We start from the raw sequence: 23,326 nt of genomic DNA, 5'->3' as shown, positions 1-23,326 counted from the left end.
GTAATCTGGTAATCTAACCGTAATAGAAAAGAAAAAAAAAAACAATTACCTGCATAGGTGTTTCTTTAACACAACATGCCTCAGGGGTAGCTGAGTCCGTCAGGTGAGTGTTTTCCTTATAATACAGTGATATGCTGCAAAACAAACACACAAAAAAACACAGTTCACTGTTTTAATTTAATCCTTCGTGAAACAATAAGACCCACTCCATACAGCAGCAAGTGATTCAGAGTAACCAACATTGGGAAATTAAAGACTTCCTTTCTTTCAGACGAGCTTGGAGGCCAGATATGTTACAATTTCCTCAGAGCAGGGAGACAATTCAAGGTAGCAGACAAAAGTGTGGTAAATGGAAAAACATGGTGTTTGTTTGCACGCGGGGAATACTAATAGTTTGTCAGTACCGATTGATCCAGAGAGTGAATTATCTTTACTTACATCAGGATATTTGGTGAAGGAAATGAGACTTAATGCATCAGTTGCAACGTGGACGGATTACGAGCCAGCGGGCCCCTGGCAGAGACACGATTGAAAGGTAAATACCAGATCACCCCCCTCACATTGTTCGCAGCTGTTCTGCTTTTGTTTTCTGCGGTATTTTGCAGGTTAACTCTAAAAGTCCTGTTGTTGGTTGAAACCATTTCGTTCACACTGGAGATGAAGAGAGGCTGTCAAAACAGACCCGCACTCCACAGATATCATACAAAATACCAAAGCATGTGAATACGAGATATTTTGAGAACATTTAAAAAACATCAGTGATGCTGGTTCAGGACAATTCTGCTGCCAAACTCATTTAAAGTGCTTACTTTAATGTGCTTTTTCAAAAACAGAATCAGCAGATACTCAATATTAAAAGATCAGAATAACTCTTTTTTTTAAAAAACATCCCTGAGCCCTACAACTTTTCAATGACAAATGCTCATAACAGAGAGTCTTTCTTATGTCCTGTGACCCCTTGGGCCCCTGGGCCTGCGTATGCCCGCTCAGTAATCCATTCATGAGCCAATCGGCTGTGACTGCTCAATGATCTTTTATTAGTGAGCGGCAGCCTCAGTGTGTTGTGCAGTTGGAGCCATGTGAACCGGTGAGGATTGAATGACTGGAAGCGAGTAAAAGTTTTGATACTTGCTATTGCTGGACAGTGAATTATTTGGGATTACAATAAAGCAGTTCACCTCAGTTAAAGGAAGTTTTCATTGTCCACAAAACATTTCTGGAGCTTCACAGCAATATAATTTATAATGTAAAGAAAAAGCAACCGAAGAAAAACATGATATGGCTCCAAACAGCTTGTACGGCGTAATCCAAGACTCTGGAAGCCCTGAGATCCAAAATTGATTTAAAAAGATGTTATTTACAACCTTTTTCAAGCAGATATCTCGACTGTAGCTGCTAAGCTAAAAGCGTCAGCATACACCACGTCTGAAGTGGGTGCATGAGCTTGACTGAGCATCAAGGGTGTAAATAGAAGTCTTTCCAAAACAATCTCGGGATCTCAAGGCTTCTGGAGACTTGAATTAAGCTGAACGAGCTGTATAGAGCAATTGGATGGTTTTTGTTGCTGTTGTTTTGTTTGATACATTATTTACACCCTCGACGAGTGGTCGAGCTCGTCTACCTACTTCAGATGGGGTGTGCCCTGACGCCTGCAGCTCAGCCGCTACGTGAAGATTTCTGCTTAAAAAACAGTGTAAATAACGTCTTTTCAAATCAATTTGTGATCTTAGAGCTTCCGGAGACTTGGGTGACGCTTGACAAGCTCTGTGGAGCCATTTTATGATTTTTGTTTCAGTTTTTTTGTGTGTGTTTTAAAACAAGTCCCTATCTACTTCACTTGTTCAGGACAACGCTGCAACGCTGTTTGGCTGTGAAGCCCCAGAAATGTTTCGTGGAGGATGAAACTTCACCTCTTTCTACCAGCATGAAGGTGAGTAGATAATGACTGAATTTTCATTTTTGGATGAACTGTTTTATGTAGTTGTTAAAGGAAGAAGAGACACATGGGATCGTGAACACTGCATCCCAGCGTCCAGACTTCACTGCTCTTGCAGACTCTGAATTATGATGACGGCATTTTCTTTTATGGGTGAACTTAAAGGTCCTATTTTTAAGAAAAGTTGATTTTTGAGTCTCGTTCCCAACTGATGTACTGGGATTGTAGGTCGGGCCGGCCGCCATTCGAATGTGTCAGTACTTGACGAGTTGGGAATGAGACTCAAAAATCAACTTTTCTTACAAATAGGACCTTTAAATCAAATCAAATTTAATTTATATAGCCCAAATCACAATCACGTTGCCTCAGTGAGCTTTCCAATCTGTACAGTGAACAACATCCTCTGTCCTTAGGAAAAACTTGCCATATTAGGGAGAAAAAAACCTTTTTACAGACGAAGAAAGATGAAGAAACCTCAGGAAGAGCCACAGAGGAGGGCTCCCTCTCCCGTGACGGACAGACATGCAACAAATGTTGCATGTACAGGACAGAACAACAAATCGTATCCTGTAAGTCCTCATCAGCTTCATCTAAGATTAGATGAGAAATTCCACCTATTGCTTCTCTCAAACACAAGACATTTCACTTCCATCACAACACAATGCTGACCGCACACACGCTGTTATTCTCAAAGCGGCACTATGTCGTTTGGAGAAGAAATTCAAATGCAGAATTTTAATATTTACAATATTATTGAGGTAATAAACTCAGAAATATCTATTTTTCCACAACTGAATAAACAAGCTGTTCTCAGAAGAAAACAAGGTCGCCAGACCACTGTGTGAAGCCCGAAAGGTGGCGGGGTCCGCCAAATATGAACAAAGTAAAAACTGTGTTGTCCTTTAAGGTCCGTTTGTTTGTTCATGAACACAAAGACTCTGATTATTTAGATTGTTTAGGTATTTAATAAAACAACATCAGCCAATGAAGATCTTTCTCTTCTGATTAAAATGTCTTCCCCAAAACTACATAGTGCACCTTTATCAGTTAATCTACCTTGATGTCATGTTAAAACACACAGCTCTCACACACAAACACACACACACACACACACACACACACACACACACACACACACCAGAACAGCCCTGTGGTTTGCAGGTAGAGGTGAGCGCAGGCGAGCGCATCTGCAAGTAAATGAGACAGGACTCGGCATAAAAAAGGAAAAAAAAAAAAAGAGAGCGAGAGAAAAATCTCTGTCAAAGCTTTTTGGGGTGGAAATGGAAAAATGTTTCACCCTGGAGTCAGTGAAACATAACGAATACGATGCACATAATGACAGACACACCGATCAGTGCAGGAATCTGCGAGCACGGACTGAAAGGGATCCAGCGATGCAGATACGGCTCGCTGCAAGGAGGGTCTGCATTCATTACCGTACAACAGTTGCTCACAGCTAGTTTGTCTTTGTGCTGCGATCATACACACACATTTTGAATTCATCCGCTCTGATGTAGGCCAATAGCACACACACACACACACACCACACGCCGCGGGCAACAGCGCAGACACAACAAAGTCAAACCTCTGAGAAAACCAAATTATGTGTGTGTCACTGTCCGGCGCATGCAACAACACACTCCCAGTGTCATGTGTGAAAGTGCACATGCTTTAAATATCAGCACGGAGAAACTCTGGAGAGCTCCGGGTCCCTCTCTCCAGGTGACCTCTCCATCCACGTCTTCCTCTCTCTGGGCTAAAACATAACAAATGTATTTTTTTCTTTAAAAAAAAAAAGGGATGAAGGGCAAATGTTTGGGGGTATGTTACAGTGGCTGCTGTCGACACAATGTGGCAGTGTGTCACATCTCAGCCTGATAAGGTAAGTCAACAGAAAACACAAGGGAGAGAGGCGAACAAACAAAAGTCCTCACAGCCAAACAAATAATCAACACAACACATAAAGTAGCCAGCTGACACAACTTCTCCCTCCGCTGGCTTTTAAAAAAAAAGGAGGGCGAACAATGTATTTAACTCCACTGACCACCAGCAGCACCGCCGCCGCCGCCGCCGCGAAGCCCTCTCTCCTCACACGCTGAGGCGGGCTCCTTGTTATCTATCCCCGGCCGACCTAACGTGAAGTGCCCCCGCCGTATCGGACTGAACCACTCCGCTGTTGAAAGGCATTCACCGAGCCTCTCCTCTCCTCTCCTCTCCGTCCTTCCACCACCCCCCTCCTCCTCTTTTTTTTTTTTTTTTTTAAAGACTCTCCTCTCTCTCTGTCTCTCTGAGATATTCAATAATTCCCCCAGCTAATCAGCAGGCCGGATAAAAGATGTCTAATGGCACCAACAGTTACGAACCAGCTCGTCCAGACGGCATGTGAACGACGAACGGGCACGACTCGGATACGGCCGTGTCCAGCTCCGGCTCCAGCTCCAGCCTTTCGCCTCCGCCGTCCGCGGCTGCTCACTAATCTCGACGGTTTTCGGTTCTAAAAAGTCCGGGAGGGGGGTGGAGGGAGGGAGGGAGAGGAGGAGGAGGAGGAGGAGGAAGAGGAGGGGAGGGCGAGGAGGGGAGGGGGAGGGGGGTCGTCAAGACAGTCCGTTTCGTATCGCCAGTCTCCAGTCTGGTGGGAGAGAGGGAGCGAGAGAGAGAGGGGCAGAAGGGTGCTCGGTGACAGCATGGGAGATGTAGTGCTCGGCTATCCACGCCCAGGATTAGACGCTGGAGAGGCTGGGAGGGGTGAGGACTGCAGGTACCGGCATGCAACGCGAGCTCCAGCCGCTCAAGGGGAATGGAGGTGGTGGTGGTGGGGGAGAGAGAGAGAGAGAGAGGGAGAGACATCGCGACCAAAGAGTAACGGTGCGCTAAACTGGAGAGCCTTATCGGGGGGCAGCGAAGTCACAAACTGTGTTATTTCTCCAGTGAGTATCACTCAGTGGGTGTTTGCGTTTCCCTGGCAGTCAGGTCAATTAACAGAGTCAGGCCAGTGGGTGATGGCTGCGAGACGGGATTGCCAAAATATAAAAGAGAAAACAGTGAGAAGAGTGGGAGAGAGGGTTTGGGTCTGTTGCAGGGGAATTAACACGAGGCAGCAGGAGGCTGGGGTGCTGGAGGCTGCAGGCTGATGCAGCCTGGAGAAGATGGAGGGAGACGCACGCCGAAGCCTCCTCTGTGTGGGGTTTTAAAAAGACATCTACTAAGTTTTTGCTGCCATGAATCTAACCTCCTTAACTAAGGAACACCTGAAGAGGTTTGGCTTCAGTCCTATGAAAAGGCTCTGGAAAACACACAAAACACGTTCTCACAAGGTGACAGTGGGCTGTTGGTTTAAATCTCACTTCTGGCTTATGTGATGGGAGCCGAACAACCATTTCCACAGTCCTCCGCAAACAAAAAGTGATGTTAGTAGCGGTGCATGATATGTATTATCGGCCCTATATTAGGAAATGCATATTATCGAGGAGTACAGTCTAGACCTGCTCGATTTGGAAAGTGTCTTGAGATGACTTCTGTTGTGAATTGGCGCTATATAAATAAAGATTCATGAGCTATTTATCAGTGTTGTACAGTGAGATTATGGTAATGTGAGGCCAAATTGCTTTCATTAACTTTAAAGGGTCACTATGTAGTTTTGGGGAAGAAATTCAAATCCAGAATTTTAAGAGTTACAAAAATTCATGAGGGAATAATACAAAATAATTCACTCAACTCATTGATTTTTTTCCGTAACTGAATAAACAAGCTGTTCTCAGAGGACAATAAGGTCCCCAGATCACTGTTTGAAGCTAGAACGGTGGCAGGGTCCGCCACATATAAGCAAAGTAAAACAGTATGAAATAGTGTTGTCCTACAAGCTCGGTTTGTTTAGTCAGTGATGAAACGAAGAGTTTGTTTATTTAGTTTGTTTAGGCATAAAAACTGAGTCGGTGAAGATTAAAATTAAAATGTCTTCCCCTGAACCGTGTCGGTAAACACCACTACACCATACTGTGTATCCATTCACCATCCAATATACACATCTTGCCCTCTCCAAGTTTCACATTTGTCCCCATATTTCTCCAAATTTATGAACATTTTTCACACTTTTTCCCCGTTTGTCATAACCTGTTTCTGGCACTGTACAGGGTGGAGTCAGTGAGTGACAGACACACAGAGAAACGGAGGAGAAAGGATATATCAACACATTTCAGACGCCCTGGAGAGAAGAATTCCGGTTTCTTATGTAAAGTTTGAGAGGAAAGGGGCTGGAAAATCTGCCACGATGGTTTTTCTGTCAGTCGCGGGGGGTCGCACCAACTCAATCCCCATCGAGAGGCTGAGAAACACAGGTAGGTGGTGTGCAAAGGCTCTCTAAGGGCCAGGAATTAATTAAAAGTGATAAATATTACGTTGCCAAAGAAGTTTGCGCCAGAGGGCAAATTATTCAGCGTTTGCTCTCAAGTAAAATCATCTGACATAAAAACGCTGTTACATTTTACTTAATAATTTGTTATGTTCATCATTAATATGTCACCAGGATGCAGGAAACACCGTCCTTGAATCTCACATTTTTTTGGGGGGGTAGACCCCCAGAACCCCGCTTTGGTTTCAAAATCCTCCCTATTTTTGAGGTCTGAAGTTTGGCGAGTACGCGATACACTGGGTGGCTGTTTACGCCTTTAAAGTTGGTTTGCGACCCCCCAACAAAGACAGAGCAGACTAGAGAGTCCAACATGTTTTAACAGTGTCAGAGAACAAGACGGCAGCTTGCAACACAAGGAAGGTACGACATATTACACCATCCATCTTTTCTCACTTCATCTTCGCCTTTCTTACCCTCAGGTGTGCGTAGACGACAGGTGAGGAACTTCTTAAAATACAAAAATGTGAATTTACTTGTTATCTTATCAATATCAGCCATGAAAAGCAGGTAATAATCGGTGCATCCCAAGATATTAAGAATCTGTAGAGCCAATATTATGATTGTTGTGTCATTCACCGAAGAGACTAAAACACACAATAACTCCAAAACAACTAAAAAGGAAACTCAGGCTTCATGCTGAACACCTTCCTCTCACTCCTCATGAACGTCTGTAATGGGCCGAACTGAACCGCCCTTCGTGAGTCTCTTGCTTATTTCCAGGCCGCAGTTTTGACAGCATGAAGTCTGATAATCACTGACTATGTATAGGAACAAAAGAGTGCCACTCACACTGCAGTCATTCACATCTTGCAGTGCCGTGTGTGTCAAAATCACATTTCCTGTTATCACCAGGTCAGGTTTTAACTGGATTCTCACACATGGCCTCCCTACAGAGACTCGAGCTGAGTTTGGGGGAAGCTTCGATCTTTAATTTTAGCAGTGGGCTTTCTAAGCAGAGTTTACGCGAGATCAAGTCGAGCTGTGCCAGCTCATAAAGACTCGTACGGCTGAGATGATCCTAACTTCACAAAGCAGAGGACAAGACGGGTTGTCTCATAAACACGAGCCGCTGTGGAGATGAAACGTCTCTAATGTGACCTCTCTCTGTAGGTTAGATCACATTTACATCATCACATCATTTTGTAATAAAATAAAAATCCACTCTAACTTGAAGCCTTTTCTCTACTTTCACCTTGAAAAAAAAAGTGCACACCCTTCCTTAATTTAAGTGCTGGGAAACAAAGGCAAGAGAGCTGACGAGAATATATGAGGACAAACAGCTCATAATTGCGATCATGAGTTGAATGACAACACATCTGCAACTTCCAGTCAAACCCAGGCGGACAGATAGAAGTTTGAATTGTGAAATCAGTCTGTTGAAGCGGAGGGGTTTGCACTTATTCTCCCCCCTGAACACAAACACCCAACAAGATATTTAGCTCTCCTATTCCATAATCACATTTTGGCGCAGGAGTTAAGCAGCACAGGTTACCCTGCCTGCTGTAATTAGGCCACTTGTCTTACCTGATTCCTGAAAACCAGTGTAGGCCTGCAGTTTACAAGGGTATCCGCTCCTTTAGGCCAACAAATTTCCTACTTTTCTCAACACTTGTGGTGGTGAGGAAATAACCGTGCACACACACTCGCACACCACACCGCACCGCACAGCACAGCACAGCGAGGCTGGCTGACATCGAAAGAGTTTGTTTACTACCATGCACGATCCGTGCCGTCCCTGACCAGGCGGTGCAGGGCGAACGATCCCGTCCGCCGAGAGCAGAGCAGCGCGGAGCGGAGAGGAGCGGAGAGGGAGCGCAGAGGGCTCAAACTATTTGTCCGCCTCGTATCGCGGACCGGATCTCTGTGCGAGAGCCTCCAACATGCCCTTCGCCATTCGCTCAGTAATGGCTGCGTGCAGGCAGCCAAATCGTTGACAGATGGCCAAACGTGAAATTGGGAAACCGAAAAACGCAGATGAGTCGAAAAAAGAGGAACACCGGAGAGAAACCGTGTCGGCGTGAAGCGGGAGTATCACAAAGTGGGCAGCTGACACATCGCATTGTGTCTGAGCCGGGGGTAACCCGGAGACCTCAACGACCGCGCAGCGCTATCCCGGTAGTGACCGGCTGCTCGCGGCTTCACCAATTATAGACGAGTTGGGCTCGCGGGCTCCACATCGGATGTCTGAAGCTGCGCGGGGTTAAAAGAGAACTTGTTATGCGTGCATTTGTGAATCTGTCGAGCCGGAGACGAGCTGTTCCGCACATGCACTATGACAACTGCGATAGCACAGATGAAGGAAGGCACGTTGTTTATTCCGAGGCCTGATTTTTTTTTTTTTAGGGGGGGGGGAGAGAGAGAATGTCGTCTTCAAAGTGGGCATACATGGTCATCTATCTGTGAGGCACATCGGAGATTATCGACCCTATTTAGGCCGCCATGCTTTAAAGCGACGAGGATGTCCCGTCTAAGTTCGTGGTTCACCTGGTCAATACTGCACGTCGAGGCTGGGAAGGCGGCGGGGGGGGTGAAGGCTGAGTAAGAGAGAGAGGGGGGGGGAAGGAAATCAAGCGCATTATTCTTCCATCTTGGTGTAAGTAATGAATTATTCTACAAGAAGAAGAAGCGGAGGCAGGATGGCAGCTGATCACAGGGAGAACAGTGAAGGGTGATGGGCTCGCTCGCCGGGTTAACGGATGGCCCGATGCGCCGTCCAGCTGGTGGTTAAATATGAAGTGTTGAAATTGAAATGCATCACTTCGTGCAATAGTTACTGTGTCAAGCCTGCTGCATCCACAGCCGACACGCATGGACAGCAGCGGACCCAAGTGTGTCATCTCGACACACAACTTGGCTGTCCATACATGTGACACGATCCGACATAACAGCGAGACATCACCGCAACTACTGTGGCTCCCGCAACTAGAAAATACAGATATCCAGGTCAAAGTTTGGCAGAGTTTTACTCGCCCTCAATAGCGTTGTGCAATGCCCCCTTTAATGCCCCCTGCTCGCCCGTAACGCCTTTGTTATTAGTAATCGCATGGTATTGCACCGTCTTACCTTGCGCTCCGAGCTGTCTACAGCCACAAAGCCTGCACACAGCGCAACAAGCTATTGTTGTCTGCACAGAGGCGTCCGTGCGGGGCCAGGGATGTGATTTTCAAGTAGATTGAATACAGTATGCAATTTTGGCTTGTCCTCGCGATCTTCCCTTATTGCCAGTTTTCGGTCTGCAGCAGCTGGAGATGAAAATCGCGCACCCTGGGTCCTAGCGCCGGGTAAAGCCCTACAGGTGAATAACAAACAGACTGCTGCTCGGTGGGTTTGAATCTTTAATTGCAGGGGACTTCGCTGGAGTCACATAAATAGTCCTTCCAGGGCCAGACTGTCTCGCTTTTCTTTTTTTGTCTTCTAACCAACAAACATTTAAATATTCTGTTTGGATGACATTTACAAGAAAGAAAGAAAAAAAAAGGTGCCACATCCAATTACTTTAAAGGTGTACTGACGGTCGGCTGTCACACTGAGTGTGATCATTTGTAAACTGCTTAAATGCCACATTATCAAAAGTATTTGTTTTGCCATTTGGTCTTAAACAAAATATTGTACATGGTGGCACACACAGACTCTGGTTTAATCTCCAATGGGGCCATCCATGATTTAAAAAAGAGATAAGTGTTTAAAACAGCGGTTCCAACAATTGGCAGGTACACTCACCGGTTTATTGAAGCCATACTTAGGCAGCAGTTACATTAAGCGTTTAATATCTGATTACAATGGCTGCATGGACCTACTGGGCACAGTTTCAGAGGATCTGTTGGGAGCGACGGTTGCCTCTTTTTGCTTTTTCATGACAGTCAAGCAGAGGCTACAGTAAACCTACTGTACGTCAACACTGTCATTCAGTTTACATATTTCTGAAAGCTCAGACTGCTTTAAAGGTGCACTACATAGCTTTGGGGGAGACATTTCAATCAGAAGAGAAATAATTTCATTAGCTGAGGGTAATATAAACCAGGAGTCTCCCGGTAACATCGGTAGGGTTGGCAAGTATGGTGTATTGGAGTCTGCTGACACGGTTCAGTTATGTCGTTTTGGGGAAGAAATTTCAATCCGAAGAGAAATAAACAAACTCTCTTTTGTTTTCATGACTGAATAAACTGAATAAACAAACTGAGCTTAAAGAACAACACAATTTCACACTGTTTCACTTTGTTTATATTGGCGGACCCCGCCACCGTTCTAGCTTCAAACAGTATTTTCCTCTGAGAACAGCTTGTTTATTCAGTTATGGGAGAAAAAACAAACATATTTTTGTGTTTGTACTATTACCTCATTAATATTGTAAATATTACAATTCTGAGTTTGAATTTCTTCTTTCTTTCTATGAGAGCTGAACAGATACATCAGCCAGGCCAATGTTAGCTAATTGCAGATAAATTGGATTTGGTGTTTATATGAGCCAATGGAAGAAACGGAAGTACCGAAATGGCAAAGATGTGTTTTCAAACAGCGTCCATTCTTTAGTTTGTCAGAGAGTGTAGCCACAAGCTCATTTTTACGGCCCTGGCACACCAAACTGACATCAAAGAAGTGTTGTGACGCAGGCCGACTGTTGCGTCGCCTCACATCACGAACACATCACAAGGGCTACAGCCGACAGCCAACATGCTCATACATTCTGCGCCTGCATGAAAGGAAATACCTCTCTGTGGATATACAAACCATTGTTATGGTTAAGCAGCATTTTTTTTACACCGCTCTCACTAATGTAATAGCTTCTAATCGGGAATATGTCTGATATGAAGTTGCAAATGTCGCTGGTGAAGAGGCTTAAGGAGGAAAATGAGGAGAAACTGCGCTAAATGGGTGAAACTACAGCGACAGATTCAAGGGGCTTTCCCTTTCTTTTCCATTTGTCATTATAGAGAGCCGAAGTCACGCCCTTTCCGTTTTGCCCCGTTTTGCCCCATATGACCTGATTTCGGAAAAACTTTTTATGGTAGTGAATGAAAAAGGACAAATATTTAACTCATATTAAACTTGAGAAAGTTGCAGTTTGTCATAAAACAAATGAAATATAAGATGTGAAAACGTAATTATAAAGAGACCAAACAGCAAACAGTCGCGTTAACGACGTTGTCTTGTCGAACGGTCACCAGAACCTGTAACTCAAACATTGTAGAGCTGCTCCTGTATATTAGCAGCTGACAAAACTGACAAGCTACCCTTTCACCTGACTGCAGTTGTCAATATGGCCAGATTTGTTGTGATTTTCATCTTTCTGTGCCAAGCAAGACGATGTAGTTCACTGAGCGCTTTAACACAAAACTAGCTGGTATTTCTTGACTTGGAAAATTATCTTTTAAATTGACAAACACCGTATGTGTGATTCATGTAACAATTCAAGCAGGATAAAAAAAACCATTTGTCTCTCTCCAGTCACTAACATGCAGATATTTTGCTGAAATAAGGTCCCATGGGACAAACCGGAGGAGGCGTGTCCTCGGCTCTCTATGTGCACTCATCAGCTACCTGAACAGCCAATCAGAGTGATTTCTCACACTGACGAACCACCTCCGATTCTACAAGCTCAATTGGCCAAAAAGCTGCCATAAAGCCATTACAGCCATGGACGCCCACTCAGTGTCAGGGCCTTTAAACTGTATAATGTCTTGCCATCACCAGTATCGGCAAATTGAGGGATTTAAAATGAAATATTTGCCATCGGGTCGAAAAGTACGCCAATGCAGATGCTTCAAGCAGGATCGATTTCACATCCACAGCTTACCAGTTTGACAAAGCTATAGCTGGATGTGTCTGTGTGCATCGACATATTTATGACACTTTGTCAGTTTTCTCTTCTCGTCTGTTTCTTTTTTCTTTCTGTCCCCCATTTGTTGGGCTACAGTTTCTATGGTATTTGGTGAAGTGTCGTTTAGTGTTTGTATAATATGTTTGGAGAGGGTTGGCAGTGTGGCTTAGATGCCTCTCTACTGGAGCCTGACTGATATATCAGTGGGCCGATATGATCAGATATATTATTATACATATTGGTCTTGGCATATATGGGTAGAAACAGATGTCTGTGTTTAATTTTTTTAATAATTATTAAATTCCTCAGGGAAGTTATTAAGTTTTCTTGACAATAAAATTCATTGTTAAAGTGTAAATATCCTGCCTCAGTTACACATATTTTAAAAAAGTGTTTGAAGGATCATTGCAAAAAATGTGAATACCGGCCAATATATCGATATTGTAATGATTTACTCCCCAATATCGGTAGCGGCATCGGCCCCACAAATTGAGCATCGGCCATTTTACGCTTTCTTTAATATTTAGCAGTGTTGTTTGGTATTCTTTGTAATATTTTTGTAGAGGGGTGTCAGTGTGGAGTTGATATAGCAGGAAGCTTTGAACAGGATGACCTAAGTATGATAATTTCCCCAAAAATACGATAGATAAACGTCTAGTATGATAGTCAAACATTTCCCATCTGGCTACAGTGATTGTCTCATAATCAGTCTATGTTTATTACCGACTTATATAATTGAATCACATACACTGTGTCTACCACCACCTGTAGATGTGACATCGAATACATGCAATTACTTTAATAGCTGGACTTTTAGCCTCTATATGCCAGCAACAGTATCTCGTTATGTCACTAATGAATCCTGGATTGTAAATGTGTTTGAAGGGAGCTCATATATGGTAAACAGATCAGAGACAGTTAGTCCTTGTTCTCTTGGCAATATGACACAGACAGACAAGACGAGACAAATGAGATGTTCTCAAAGTACAAATATAGAAGTTGGAGCACAAAATGTAATAATGATCGACACAAGTGTGCACAAAGCTGGCCGAATCAAGTTTTCTAGTCTTTCTTTTTCTTTAACTCTTACACACAGATCTCTTACATATACCGGGGCACTTGAGGTCTGTACATCCTGTCAACTTATTAGAGTAAAAGTCAGTGAACAAATCAGGCGCTGCTGTTAGTTAGTTAGAAGGGTCAAGACCTAAGTGGTGGGAAGAGAGAATACACTAAGAGGTCGGGTAGGCCGTGTCTCAGTGCAACAAGTTTATGATACAGCGTGCATGGTTTCACTAGCTTCACTGTTCACCTTCGCCTCAAAAGACAACACTGGAGCAGTCCTGTCACAGGCTAAAGGCCTCTGCGGACATCGGCCACAAATACAGGACATTATTTAGGACAGCTTCCTCTGCCATAGACTTCGCTTTCATCGAGGGGAAGCCATCACCCACTGAGGAGTGTGCACTGCTGGATTCTGCAGATACAAGCAGGTCATCATTACCTGAAACGATACACCTATTGCTCTTGATAATCAACAGACTGTCACCTCTCTGCGAGCAATTTTCATTGGAAATATTGTACTTTCCACTGAAGCAGCAGACCCTATGAAAACTGTTGACAGTGAGGTCTGTGGATTATCCTGAGTAACTGGGACACTGCAGCATTCTTCAAATCTAATTCATAAAGTTTTAAAGCAGCACAAATGAAACTGTAATCACCCTGACTCTCATAGGGTGGTGTCAGAAGTTACAGAGGTGGTTGTTTGAAAACACTGGCACAGAAAACTGATATTACCAGATGGCCAGACACCAACAGCATTCACTGATAAAATTAGGTGTAATCATAGTAAAGTGACTCTTTACCCCAGATGTTATGCCACTGTCTGAAACAGAGAGGCAGGTGATTGTTCTTAAAGGATAAGTTCAACCAAAAATTAAAAATCAGTCATTATCTACACACCCTCATGCCGATGGAAAGTCCAAACATTTCTGTAGCTTCACAGCAAAACAGTATTCACCTAAACAACTGAAGTTGATGGGGACAAAAAGAGAAAACATAAAATGGCTCATACTGTTCGTCCAGCATAATCCAAGTCTACAGAAGCCCCAGAGATCCCAAACTGATTTGAAAAGATGTTGTTTACACCATCCATGTGCAGTCAAGCTTGTGCACACACTTCAGACAAGTGTGTGCTAATGCTTTTAGCTCAGCAGCTGCAGTGAAGCCTTAACATTAAAAAAAGGGTGTGAATAATTAGTCTTTTCAATTTTTGAAAGTTTGAGATCTTTTTTTCAGTGTTTTTATTTACATTTTAAAACAAGTCCCCATCTACTTCAGTTGTTTGTAAGAATTCTGCAGCGCTGTTTTGCTGTGAAGCTACAGAAATGCTTTGTGGACCTGACTTTCCATCAGCATGTGGGTGAGTAGTTAATGACTGAATTTTCATTTTTGGATGAACTGTTCTCTAAAGTTATTTAAGGAAGAAGAGACATATGGGACAATGAACGCTGCATCCAAATGTCTTAACTCCACCGCTCTTGCAGACTCACAGACTTTGCGGGGATGATCACGGGAAGTCCCAGAGTGCTGAGGGCTTTCCAAGCCCGCGATTCATCCAGTCCATAAGGGGCCTCAAGCAGAATTTCTGCAGACTTAACTGATTTAATTACCCATCATTTATTGCAATTAGGACGTGATGTTGTAGAACTAATTATGAATGTGTAAAACAAATACTGTATTAAAACATTACTTGAATTATGTAGGCTAGAAAAAAAAAATCAACACATCATGATACAGAAATAGTCCAGGCTGAAGAGGTAATGAAAATGCATTTAGGCCTGTGTATCAGTGGCTTATACTAGCCTTGCAGTCTCTTACAGTACGTACGACTGGGTGGATATTTGGATTCAGCCTAAGAGTCAGATGGACACTCAGGAGGCAGATACTCCTGATAGAGATGGCATGTGCTGTCTGTGTGGACTGAGACTGTCCACAATGCTCTGCATGGTCAACAGAATTATGGACTCACAAGTATCAGAGGAGGGCCATCATCATAACGGCTGCCACAGTGTAGTAGGAAATGGTGTCCCCTTGTTAAACTAGGAACATACTGCACAGTCCCACTGTAGAGCTAATTTAGTCACAATGACTGATTGTGGAGAGTCTGCACTACACAAGGCAGGTTACCACTGCCAGTGGGCTCACCTTATCTTGTAGTGTGTGGGAGACAACGAGTAAAACATTTTCGCCTTCCGATTCAAGCACAGATTATTCTGAGCGTGATTAATTCAAACACATTAGACGTCACATACACAAAAAGACAAATCCAAATACGATCTTGTAGTTTCAGGTGGGTTACCACAAAAATCTGAATTCACTGTCCACTTGTCTCAACTGTAATCTGCAAGACAGGCCTTGGCACATTTGCTCACCTGCACAAGACAAACAAAATGGAGGTGATGAAGGCCAACACACAAAAGATGGCGAGCAGATGTACAGTAGACGCCAAACAAGTACAAAATGTTTTTAGACCTCAAGGACATGCACAGTGTGTTTTGTTACTGAGTGAGAGCTGTAACACGTTTACAAGAATACTCCACATCCGATTGAGTTCTGATGGAAGATGTCTGTGAAGATTCAGTACAACATATTTTACACCACGAATTTAGTTATAAAATCATAAGAAACAACTGAAACAGGCCCTCAGCAATTTGCAGTCAAATATGTATCACATCATGTCACACCAGGTGGATTATGGTGTGGTTTGTTTGTTGGTTGGTCAGTTTGTCAACAGGAATACACAAAAACTACTGAATGGATTTCCATGAAACTTGGTTGGAGGATGGGTCTCAGCCCAGAATAGACCCAATCCACATAAAGAGACAGATCCAGGAATTTTCTCCATCATGAGATAGAGTTTTTCTGTTAATTTCTGAGGGAATAATGCATGGATCTTTACAAAAAAAATCAGGTGTGTTGAGGTAGCTGGTAAATATGATGCCCCTTTCAAGTGCTGGTTCTGGGATGGTGCTAGTTCAAAGTAGCTTCAGAATGTGAACCGTTTGCTTTTCCACAGGCATGACAGCCACATCATTCAGTCACTGTATATACATCTCTAATTTCCACGTTTCCAATTCAGCGTCTCCAAGGCTTTGCATGCCTACAGTGGCATCCGAACATGACTGGTCGTCAGACCACTGTATCTTCGATTAGTGAAAATGGTGAATGTTTTTTCCATGGATAAGACCCTACACTAGCTCTGGTTTTTAAAAATGGCATCATTTTGGTCACAATAACCCCGCTCCAAGCTCCTAACGGAAGTGGTTCTTTGTTCTAGACCAGCAAAGTGTTGGTGCCACTCTGGAACCAGTTTTCCAGGCCAAGAGCCGGTTCTTTGTCTGTCGAAACACAAAGAACTGGTTCCAGAGTAGGCACTGGTTCTGAACCAACACCTGAACAACCTTGTTTCAAAAGAGGTATGAAGTGAGTAAAAAAGTGGACTGTTGGGCCTTGGTGGAGGTGTGACAGAGCTATTTACACACTGTCTCAACTGACGTAGAGGCTAATGTTTTGGGGAGTAAGTTTTGTTGAAAAGATCATGAACGTGGATTTTAAGCTTAAAAAATTAAGTCAATTAATTTATTAGTTAATTGACAATCAAAAAGCAACACATTTTTTATATAATCAATTAACCCTTCAATTCATTTGTAAAGTTAAAATATCAACAATTCTCTGGTTGCACTTTCTCAAGTAATTAATCGCTAATGAAAATGAAATGAAAATACTTCGAGCCCTTAATGGATACTTAATCTTTACTTAGCTATTATTTTTTGTTCTACAGTAAATATGATATTAGACATCAGTAAATTACTATAATTGCTTTTTTAGTAACACATGCACAAACCATATTGCACGTCAGTCAGACTGAGCTGGTGGAATAGATCTAGCACATCTTGAATTTTGATCCTGCCCACATATGAATCTGTGTTGTCTATTAATTCTGGCCCGCTGTGCTGGAGCCAGGATCAGAGAGAATACAAGCCCTGGCTGCCTCTCAAGGTGTGCTATTGTACCCCACATGATAAACAGATGCAGCTGTCATCCCCACATTCTCCAATGCAGCCAATCTGCCCTTCCCTCACTGGCACCTATAGGGAAGCTGAGGAGCTTCAACAGTCAAAATGGATGAACAATGCTGAGGAAAGACAATTTGGAATGAGGAAGGAGATTTCAGACCTCACACCGGTAAACGATGGAGAGACGGACATTTAGAGAAACTTTTGGTTAGAATCTGGAAAGTTGCTTTATTGATGCTCACTTTAAAGGTCCAGTGTTTAGGATTTAGTGGCATGTAATGGTGAGCTTGCAGATCGCAACCAACTGAGTTACCCTCATTTCACCCTGCCCTACAGTGGCCACTCCCTAGAGCCACTGTTTTTTCTCACTTTTCTCTTGACCTTTTAACCTTGTATCCTCTTGTAAAACACTTTGTAACCTAGGTTTTGAAAGGTGCTATATAAATAAAATCTTACTCACAACTGCAGAAACATGGAGAGGCAAAATGGCGGACACCGTAGTAGAGGACCCGCTCCATCTGTAGACATTAAAGGCAAAGTCAATGGTTTTCAAAGTCAAAATCTCAAGATACATCTGTATTTATATCATAACACAACAAATACATTACTCATGAGGAATTATTAACATCCACTCGGGGCCTGTCTGCTCCAGGACTTCAAACTGGACCAACATGGCAGCTAGTTTGGAAACTTTCTCTTATACTACAACCATTGCTCAGCAAAATGTGTTCCCAAAGACATTTTAGTCTTCATTTTCACTTGATAATGGCTCGTTTTTATATCTTTTCAGGAGTTTCCAGAGGTGGTCAGTCACGCTGGATGCCCTCGAGTTGTATAAAGTGGCCTCGACCTCAACTTTATGCAAATGAGGAGTGGGCAACGCAATGCCACATCTCTTGAAACGCGACACGACCAGAATGCATTGCACAGCTTGTTGCATTGACAATGAATGGGAAGTGTGTAAATGATGGATCCTGGACACGCACCATCAGTCGTTCTCAAGCAAGGATGGGGCAACGCCGTCATCTTTACAAATTAATTTTTTTTTATGTATTTCTGTTTTGTTTTTTTCGATTGTTGTCTATTGATTGAGTTTTTCTGCTTATTATACGTTTTTGTTGATATTTGGCACTTGTTGTATTTTAATCATCTGATTTGATCTTATCTTATGTGTGTGCAAATACAGTAAAAAAAAAAGGTTCACCGCTTTGTGAAACACATGATTGTTTAAAGAATATTATGGGCTCAAAAACACTTTATAAAACTGTTGTTGATAAACACAGTTTGTTTGCAAATGTTTTAATTCTGTTTTAATTGACATTTAAACACAGGGTTGTAGTTTCAGGTGATTATACAACCCTCTAAATCCTAAACATTGGACATTCGAGGCCCCTTAACCAGTAAGAAACTCACTCACAGCCCACAACTTTAGGGAAGTGGGGATATGCACAGCCTGAATATCTTAAAGCAGAAGTTAGCAGGAGAATAGCGGCTGTAAGGCTTAGAAATTCAGTTTTGAACTCTTAACAGATCCATTTGCATTTGATGCAGAGACCACAGCAGAAACACTCGCAGATATAACTGATAGCATCGCGGCGCGGGAGCGCTCTGAGAAACGAGTGAGATGAGTGAACGTGCACCTTTTCATGAATACAAGATACAGCAGCCTGAAAACAAAAATCTGTATGAGGAGATGATGCTCAAGCTGCAGATCTATGAATAGGTAAAATACTTTTCAGTTTCTAGCCCTTAGTCTAAACGGACCTTAATAATGACCTTGGGTTTAAAAGGTAACAAGTGAATGGTGCAGCGCCTGAAGGTCAGAAAACTAATTTAACTGGCAAACTTCAGAAATGGGTTTAAGAAACTTTATACTAGTCATGTTGTTACTTTCACACAGAAGCAATGATGTGTAATGCGCCCACCTTTGAGGCAGGCTGAGCGTATTAGAAATCAAGGAGACTTAAAACTGATAAATGGGAACGATGTTCATTTGCAGTAAAAATGAAAATCGATGAAACAATGAAATAAACCAAAGTACAATTTACTCAAGCACTGTTCTTAAGTACAAATCTGATGTACTTCACTTGAGTATTTCCATTTTCTGCTACTTTATACATTTATTTGATACATTTAGTTATTAATTACGTTGCAGATTCAGATTACTCAGTGCTTACAGGTTAGTAATTGTGACGTTCTACCAATCAGATGGTGTCATCAGAGCCAAAGTAGCACATTTTTTAATTAGCACATTTTATCTGCAATCTGACAGAAAAATCACCGATAATTGGAAAATGCTGAATATCGGCCCCGATAATCGACCGGGGCAAACATAAACAAAACACTTAACTCTGTTTGAATAAATTGCAGAGTGTATTGGGGTTACACAATAGATCAATAATCAAACAATAATACATTATTCCAGCACTGTCATTGCAGTGTACGCATGTGCAATAGTCTCGCCGTCGGATGTATGCTGTCTCCTGTTACAATTTTTTTGCCGGCATGCTTCTCATTTTCCATGACGGATCTACAAGAGGAGTCTGTTTAATTGTTTAACGCCAATCCATAGAGGGACAGACTTTGTTAGCTGTGTGAGCGTGTGGTGAAACTGAGAATTAGGTCCATTTTCTGCCTTGCTGCCCTGTCTACAAGGACGTAAGGGATGTACTTTTTTACTAAAATGACCTCCACGCATGCCGATTTCTTTTGGCTGGGTGATTATGAAAAACTTGAGTTCTGCTTCAGAAAGGTAACCTTTATAGGAGCAGATTTTGTTTGCCAAGGAGAGAAGGAAGAATCCTTTTTTAAAACCGAGCTGCAAAATAATCCGTAATAATGTTTGACCACTGCAACTGTACTTTTGGTATCTTGTATACATGTGAGGGTTTGTGTGCATGGAAATCTACATGAAAACCACCAATCACAACCATTTTTGATTAATTTATCAAACAAAGCAGGGTCTACTTTGGTTTTCTGATTAAATGCACTCTCCTACAAAATCATCCCAATAATTACTTCCCAATGATTCATTCTTTTCAAATAGGGCCATTTAAGTCATCCTTGAAAATTCCTGAAGTTTCTCAGAGAAACAAGATATTGCAATGTCAAATTTTTCTTCCAGTATCGTGCAGCACTGTGCAAAGTCTCTATTTGTTAAGTACTGTAGGTATATACAGGGGTGGAAGTAACTAATTACATCTACTCAAATTACTGTAATTAAGTCATCTTTTGGGTACTTTTCAAGTCTGTAATTTTACTCATTTTTAAGCATGCATTGCACGTGTAATCTACTTGGTAATCTATAAACTCATAATAGAGTGGTGTAGTCTGTAGTCCTAAAACCTCAGGGCAATGCTAACTTCCGGGTTAGCCTACAAAAATACATCATTCCTACACCACTATGTGGAGTACAGTATGAATATATATCCAAACCTTTCACCTGCATTTTTGTGCACCGTGTTTGTACAAAGAATACTTTGTACTTTTACTTACAACTGCGAAAAATTAGTTCGGAAAATTGGGATATTTTAGTGTTTCACCTGATTGTTTATTCTGTGACATATCTTTAATATCATATTAGTCATATCCCTAACTCATTCTGAGTAGTGTACTATTTTAATACCAGTAGATTTCTTGTAACTGTGTAATATTTCAGTAATGTAACTGTACTCGTACTTGAGTACAGAGTTTCAGTCCTCTAGGTATATGTCAGTGTTTATGGGATGTCTCACTCTCAACTTTAATCTCTAATGTGTGACTGTCACAGTTAGACTGCTTTAACTTCATGAGACAATATACCTTTCATATACTGAAAAAGGGAAATTGGGATATGTTTGCATATATGCGTGTGCATGGACATGCAATAATAAGTCAAATGAAATGTGTTGCATTATTTTTGGGGAACAAAAATATTCACAAAACACAAATTCAGATATGTCACAGAGAAAACAATCAGATGAAACACTCAAACATCCCAAATTGATTTTGAGTATTTACAGTAGGTGAGACTCAGCAGTGTCCTGTTTTAATAGGGGATAAAATACAGCGTGATACCACAAGTTATTATTGTAAAAAGACTGATTTTGAAGATGCACAGACTTGGTCCATGCCAGGTAGGTAAGTCCAGCTTCTACAAACACATACAAAGACGAACGACTTCCTCCGCCATGTGTTGGCTGCAGTGCATGCAGACGGCAGGCCGGACAGACCAGACGGACACAGGTAGGCGGCTCGCATTTTCGGTTGCAGCTGGATGTTAGCTGCTGCTGCACCGTGTGATCGGCCACAAAAGCGAGACGTCCCAGGAAGGCTCGACACGAGCAGCTAAATACCGCTAACGCTACGGGAGATTAGCTGCTGAGGAGACTGAAGCTGAGACGTGTTCGTTAAACCGCAGCAGAGAGCTGAGTTTAGTCACATGAAGGGTCAGTGAAGGTCAGCGGACTATGGGTGATGTGATTATCTCGTATTGAATATCAATATCAGTCACCTCGATGTAGATCATATAGTTATACCGGATATACGGGCCGAAGAAATCAGCTGGTTCCATAGTGTAGCGGTTATCACGTCTGCTTTACACGCAGAAGGTCCTGGGTTCGAGCCCCAGTGGAACCAAGTCTTTTTCAACATCGACAGTGTTTCTGCCAATTATCCATAATTTATTGATAAGATACGAGTATCAAAATTGATTTAAACGACACTAAAAACATAAATGGCATAAATTTGACAGGTGGAAAACGCACTCAGTGAACATTAGGCCTGCAGCTGATTGTTATTTCCTACAGCAAAGAGGTTATGTTTTCACCCGTGTCCCCAAGGGAACTGTAGACATCCAGTAGCTTATACGACACATAGAAAACACAAATGCAAACATATAATAAAGGCTATTAAATAAGAATATGTGAACAAGAATGTAAGAGTATGAACACAACGTAAGGAAAGAAGCACACACAGCCATGAACAGTCTAGCCACCAGAACTGCTAACTGTCATGCTACAGCATGTGCAAACTCTAAATGTATGCAATTGTGGGTGTGCCGCATATACAGATAATAACAGGAACAATAAATACTAAAAGGAACATAAAAGCAATTATCAAACAAAGAGAGAGATCATGCGTGGCTAATATAGCCACATTGCTTGGTTGGTTTGTAAGCAGGTTTGCATGAAAAACTTCTCATCTGATTTCCACGAAAACTTGGATGGAGGATGAGTCTCGGCCCAGAATAGACCCAAACAAACACACACAAAAATTGTTTAACAAATAATGTCACAACAGGGCACAGAAACATCAATAAAATGCCTTTGAGATTAAGTAAGTTTGGAGATGAGACTTTAAACACTCAACAGAGTAACATTTCAAGCAGAAATGGCAAACATTCACTGGTTCCTGCTACTTTAATGTGAGGATTGGACACATTAAACAAAACATTTAAACACACCCCCTTGACATTTATCACAATGTTATGACATTTTACGTCTATTAATTCAAAACACTGTCATTGGATTAATCGATAGTGTATATTCTCATTAGTTGCAGCCTTAATAATTAACCTTGTCACATCAAATGCATAAATCAGGATTGTTCAAAAGTGCTCCAGAGAAAAATCTGGCAACTTTTGCTCTCTTCATGTGACTGGTGTTTTAACAACAAATGGGATCCATAAAATATTAAGGAGTTTTCATATTTTATGTGATTGGTGATTTAAGAACATTTCATTTTAAGCCATACAGTAACCACACTAATTGGTTTTAAAATAAGAATGTGACATGGTGCACAACATCACACTTGAACGCACAAATTCATCATTTATGTCAATCAAACATTCAGGTATATTGACTTTGTGATACGGCAGAAATACCCCATGCATTCAGACTACTTTCTCTGTTACATTCATACCACCAAAGTGTAATAAATCGTTTTATGGCCCAAGGCCTACAAAGCCTAAAATAATTTAATAAACACATCTGCTCATGAAGATAAACAACCTACAAACCAACGACCTTGGCAGAAGAAACTAATGATGACATTGAGATCAGAGACGGCTCCCAGAGTATTACTACACAGCAAAAAGCTGATGTATG

General features: G+C 42.1%; 1 protein-coding gene across 4 annotated transcripts in view; it reads right to left on the bottom strand.

Moving 5' to 3' along the window:
- bcorl1 (BCL6 corepressor-like 1) overlaps window positions 1-23,326 on the bottom strand; it is a 40,600-nt gene that overhangs the window by 15,964 nt on the left and 1,310 nt on the right. Inside the window, exons 2-3 of one of the 4 annotated variants that reach the window (XM_084353631.1) lie at window positions 17,701-17,758; window positions 50-134 (exon numbers count right to left, since the gene is read on the bottom strand). In XM_084353631.1, coding sequence (XP_084209757.1) covers window positions 50-134; window positions 17,701-17,714 — 99 coding nt within the window. In that variant the 5' untranslated portion in view covers window positions 17,715-17,758. Of the gene's footprint in view, window positions 1-49; window positions 135-3,980; window positions 4,000-7,868; window positions 8,454-9,407; window positions 9,516-17,700; window positions 17,759-23,326 lie in introns of those variants that run through there. The other 3 variants (XM_084353633.1, XM_084353632.1, XM_084353634.1) reach the window with 3 other exon arrangements.

This window comes from Pagrus pagrus (genome assembly GCF_965226575.1).
Source record: "Pagrus pagrus genome assembly, chromosome: 5".
In the NCBI taxonomy this organism is placed as follows: domain Eukaryota; kingdom Metazoa; phylum Chordata; class Actinopteri; order Spariformes; family Sparidae; genus Pagrus; species Pagrus pagrus.
The sequence above is the reverse complement of the archived record's forward strand: the minus strand, read 5'-3'. Positions and strand labels throughout refer to the sequence as shown.